At 52.6% G+C, this 4,023-nt stretch overlaps 2 protein-coding genes across 2 annotated transcripts in view; one reads left to right on the plus strand and one right to left on the minus strand.

Annotated features, from left to right (window-relative positions):
- THAP11 (THAP domain containing 11) lies at positions 1-1,280 on the plus strand (the record flags this gene model as incomplete). Its single annotated transcript, XM_011996715.1, has 1 exon — positions 1-1,280. A coding segment is annotated over one exon (585 nt), but the record flags the coding sequence as incomplete, so codon positions are not given.
- CENPT (centromere protein T) overlaps positions 1-4,023 on the minus strand; it is a 27,119-nt gene that overhangs the window by 22,119 nt on the left and 977 nt on the right. The window lies entirely within an intron of this gene.

The following is a 4,023-nucleotide window of genomic DNA, read 5'->3' on the forward strand; positions in this document are numbered from 1 at the left end:
CAGCAGCAGCAGCAGCAGCAACAGCAACAGCAGCAGCCGTCACCCTCTGCCTCCACTGCCCAGACTTCCCAGCTGCAGCCGAACCTGGTGTCTGCTTCCGCGGCCGTGCTTCTTACCCTTCAGGCCGCTGTAGACAGCAGTCAGGCTCCTGGATCCGTGCCGCCGGCGCCCATCACTCCCACTGGAGAAGACGTGAAGCCCATCGATCTTACAGTGCAAGTTGAGTTTGCAGCCACAGAGGGCGCAGCCGCTGCGGCCGCCGCGTCGGAGTTACAGGCTGCTACCGCAGGGCTGGAGGCTGCCGAGTGCCCAATGGGCCCCCAGTTGGTGGTGGTAGGAGAAGAGGGTTTCCCTGATACTGGCTCCGACCATTCGTACTCCTTGTCGTCAGGCACCACGGAGGAGGAGCTCCTGCGCAAGCTGAATGAGCAGCGGGACATCCTGGCGCTGATGGAAGTGAAGATGAAAGAGATGAAAGGCAGCATTCGCCACCTGCGTCTCACCGAGGCCAAGCTGCGCGAAGAACTGCGCGAGAAGGATCGGCTGCTTGCCATGGCTGTCATCCGCAAGAAGCACGGAATGTGAACTGGTGCCCCGGCGGCCTGCTGGACTCCCAGACCCCATCCAGCCAGGGGACTGCAGGCCATTGTTGAACTCCTCTATACTCCTGGGGCACTGGTTGACAGTACTGAGGCTTAAGGCAGCTGGACTCTCTTGCTGGTGACCTGGCATCCTCAACTGTTTCCTCCTGAAGTGGAAGCTGGGGCCTTAGACTCTGCCCTGGTGACACCAGCAATTACGACTTTGTCTACCCTTCTTCCCCAGTTATTGTTGCAGATTCTGGTTAAGCAGAGGCTTCAGAACCACTGAACTTGAAACTTACCCTCTAGGGATGCAGGTGATATGTCCAGGGACTATGAGTTTGGGATAAACCATACCTTAAGGTTGGTCAGCAGTCAGACAACTCTAATGTGTGTAGTGATAAGAGATGCAAGTAACATCAGTTCTCCTTTTCATGCTTTTCCTTCCCAGGTGCAGCCTGTGATTCTGATGGGGACTGGTAAATCTGTGCCTCTGCCTCCTAGGATTTATTTTCCCAGGAGACCATTTACAAGGGGATCTGGATGACCTGCTGATGGAGATCCAGCTTGCCAGGGACTTAGGTTTATCCTGTTTTGTTTGCTACTGGTTACAAATTCTATTTTCTGTACAATTAGTCAGACTAAAGTTTTCACTGTGTTTGTTTGGCAAAACAAATTAAACAAAAAGTAAGGTTTTTATTTGGGTCTCGCCATTTTATTTTTACAAAAACATAGTTAAATGTCCTTGAAACATGGGGAAATAGGCCTCAGCCTATTTGAAAGACCAGGCTGACCCTGAAAGTAGAGATGTTTCAGTGACCAGGTTTTTCCAAAAATGAACCCTAAGCACATGGATCCTGGCCTTACAAGGTCCTCACAGAGTTCCCGGCCCAGCTCACCCTAAAGAGTTTGGAAACTGCACCAAATGGGCCCAGTTTGTCCGTGGGTTATCTCCCTGTATCCTTTCAACAAGAAGGACCAACTGGTAACTAAATATTGTGATAGTTCGCCTCTGAGGGTTTTGAATTCTCAGCTGGGATTGAATTTTGCTCACCATGACATCCCTTAGGCTTAGCACAGCCTCTGGTATGCATGTGCATGCAGTTACTCTACGAACCAGTAAGACCACAGCTGGAGCTAGCCAAAGCTGCTTCAGGCACAAGGACTCTTGTATAGATACCTTGGCCTTGGTACACCTTTGGTGTGACAGATCTGTATCCACAGAGGGCATTAAGAAGTTGGGAGGTGTGATCCCTTGACTCATTTTCTTGGCTGCCTCTATTTTTTTTTCTTTTTTTTTTTGAGATGGAGCTTTGCTCATGTTGCCCAGGCTGGAGTGCAATGGTATGATCTCAGCTCACTGCAACCTCTGCCTCCTGGGTTCACGCGATTCTCCTGCCTCACCCTCCCGAGTAGCTGGGATTACAGGCGCCGGCCACCACATCTGGCTGATTTTTGTATTTTCAGTAGAGACAGGATTTCACCATGTTGGCCAGGCTGGTCTCGAACTCCTGACCTCAGGTGATCCGCCTGCCTCTGCCTCCCAAAGTGCTGAGATTACAGGTGTGAGCCACCTGCCCAGCTTCTATCTTTTCTTAAATTGGATATCGAAGGGGCAAGGATGACATTGTTTTTGTCTGTAGCTCCAAGTAATTTAGCTCAAAGCCAGTGTCTCAAAGTGAATGCCTTTAAAGCTATGGGTTTACTGTGGGTGGTGGGGTACAAATAGAGACTTTCAGACCCCATAAAATATGACTCCCTTCTGATACTTATGGACAAAGCCATTTGCCTGGGGACTTGCCTGTGGCAACATGCTGGAATGGTCCTAAAACTCAAGTCTCTGTTTCCCTTCTAGTCCCTTAGCACTGAGTTGGGAAAGAAGTCTGGTGGGGAAGAAGGGGTGAGACATAGGTTGTGTGGGTGCCTGGTTGGGGGATGGACTGGAACTCTGCCTTCCTAGGGTTAGATCTGGCTGGTAATCAGGTGGTGGAAGCACAGCAGTGCCCTTTGTTGCTCCTATTGGGCCAGTCTCTCATCTTCCCAGTTTCCTTCCTTGGAGCGAGGCCTTTTCCAGGCTGTAGCCATGCTCTTCAGTGCATCCTTGAGCTCCTGTTTATTGAAGGGACTTCTGCTGTTTCTGCCTTGGCTCCCTTGAGGCTCTCAGCAGTACTCCCTGGACCCTCTCTGGTGTTTGGAGGTTATGGGCAGTGTTTTGGCTTCTTAGGGAGAAGAAGACAGTTCACAGAGCAATGGAGATCCCAGATGCAGATGTACAAGCGGGGCAATGCAGAGTTCTCACTAGCTGAGTAGTAAGCATCTAGTCTGGCAAAGTGTAATGCTGACAGACCTGAGATTTAAAAAACAAGCGTGGTCCGGTCTTACCACATCTCTTGGAGGGGTAGCCTAGGGGTGGGTAAAGGTGCAAAACTCTTCTGGAAGAACATGAGTACTGAGAGATCTCCAGCCAGGAGGGAAGGCTAGGAGTTGCCTGGAGAGGCCTTGCAGCCATTTCCCTTACCTGTGGTACCCCAGGTTGGCTGCAGATCTCTTTGCCAAGCACAGGTCTGACCTAAGACTGGCACAATGTTTGTGTTACCAAGGAAACAATGAAATGGGCGTTGAAAGGAAAGGGCAATGGGTAGGAAGATAACTATTTACAATCTGGTCACTTAAATCACAGGGAAATTTTGGGTAAGTCAGTTATTTCTTTCCTCATTAATAAAAATGAAACACTTAGCTTCTCTGCTGCAAAAAAACCTTACAGAATGTTTTGGGGACCCCTGACTGTAGAAGTTTGAGGGTAACCTCTCCAGCCAAGCCCCACCTGAGGGACATCTGAGTCTCTGGCCCAAGAATAGCCTAGCCTGCTCGAAACCAGCTTTGGGCCCAGCTCGCCCAGGGGCAGGCGAACGAATGTTGGAATTGCAAGAACTTTGCGTTCCGCCCGGGATGGTTAAGGCCACACAGCTCCGAAGAGCAGCAGCGGCAGCCATAGCCCCAAGGGGAAGGGGTTTCGTGAGCGGAAACGGCCCAGGGGCCCAGGGGCCCAGGGAGGGGCAGCTGGGCCAGCTTGGGGCCGGGCTGGGCTCCCACGGAGGCGGGGCCAACCCCCACCCCAGTGCACAGACCGGGCGGGGCCGAGCCAGCTGAGACCAGGCAACAACTGAGCCCTGACCCTAGCCTGGCGCCAACCTCCAGTGTTCCAGAGGCTTCCACTAGACCACAATTCTCAGGGGCTTGCCCCGGCAGCCTCCCTCCCTGGCTTAGCCTCACCTCCCGCGCTGCGGGCCGTGTCTGGGCCTCCGCGCATAGCACACCGGGAATTGTAGTTTTCTCTTGGCGTGCTCATGCCGGAAAGGGGGGGCGGTGGGACTGCGTCTCCCAGAGTGCAGCGGGGCGGGCGAAGGAAGGCAGGGGGGAAGGGACAGTCGGTCGCAGACCG

This window comes from Mandrillus leucophaeus, unplaced genomic scaffold (assembly GCF_000951045.1).
Source record: "Mandrillus leucophaeus isolate KB7577 unplaced genomic scaffold, Mleu.le_1.0 Scaffold522, whole genome shotgun sequence".
Lineage (NCBI taxonomy): Eukaryota > Metazoa > Chordata > Mammalia > Primates > Cercopithecidae > Mandrillus > Mandrillus leucophaeus.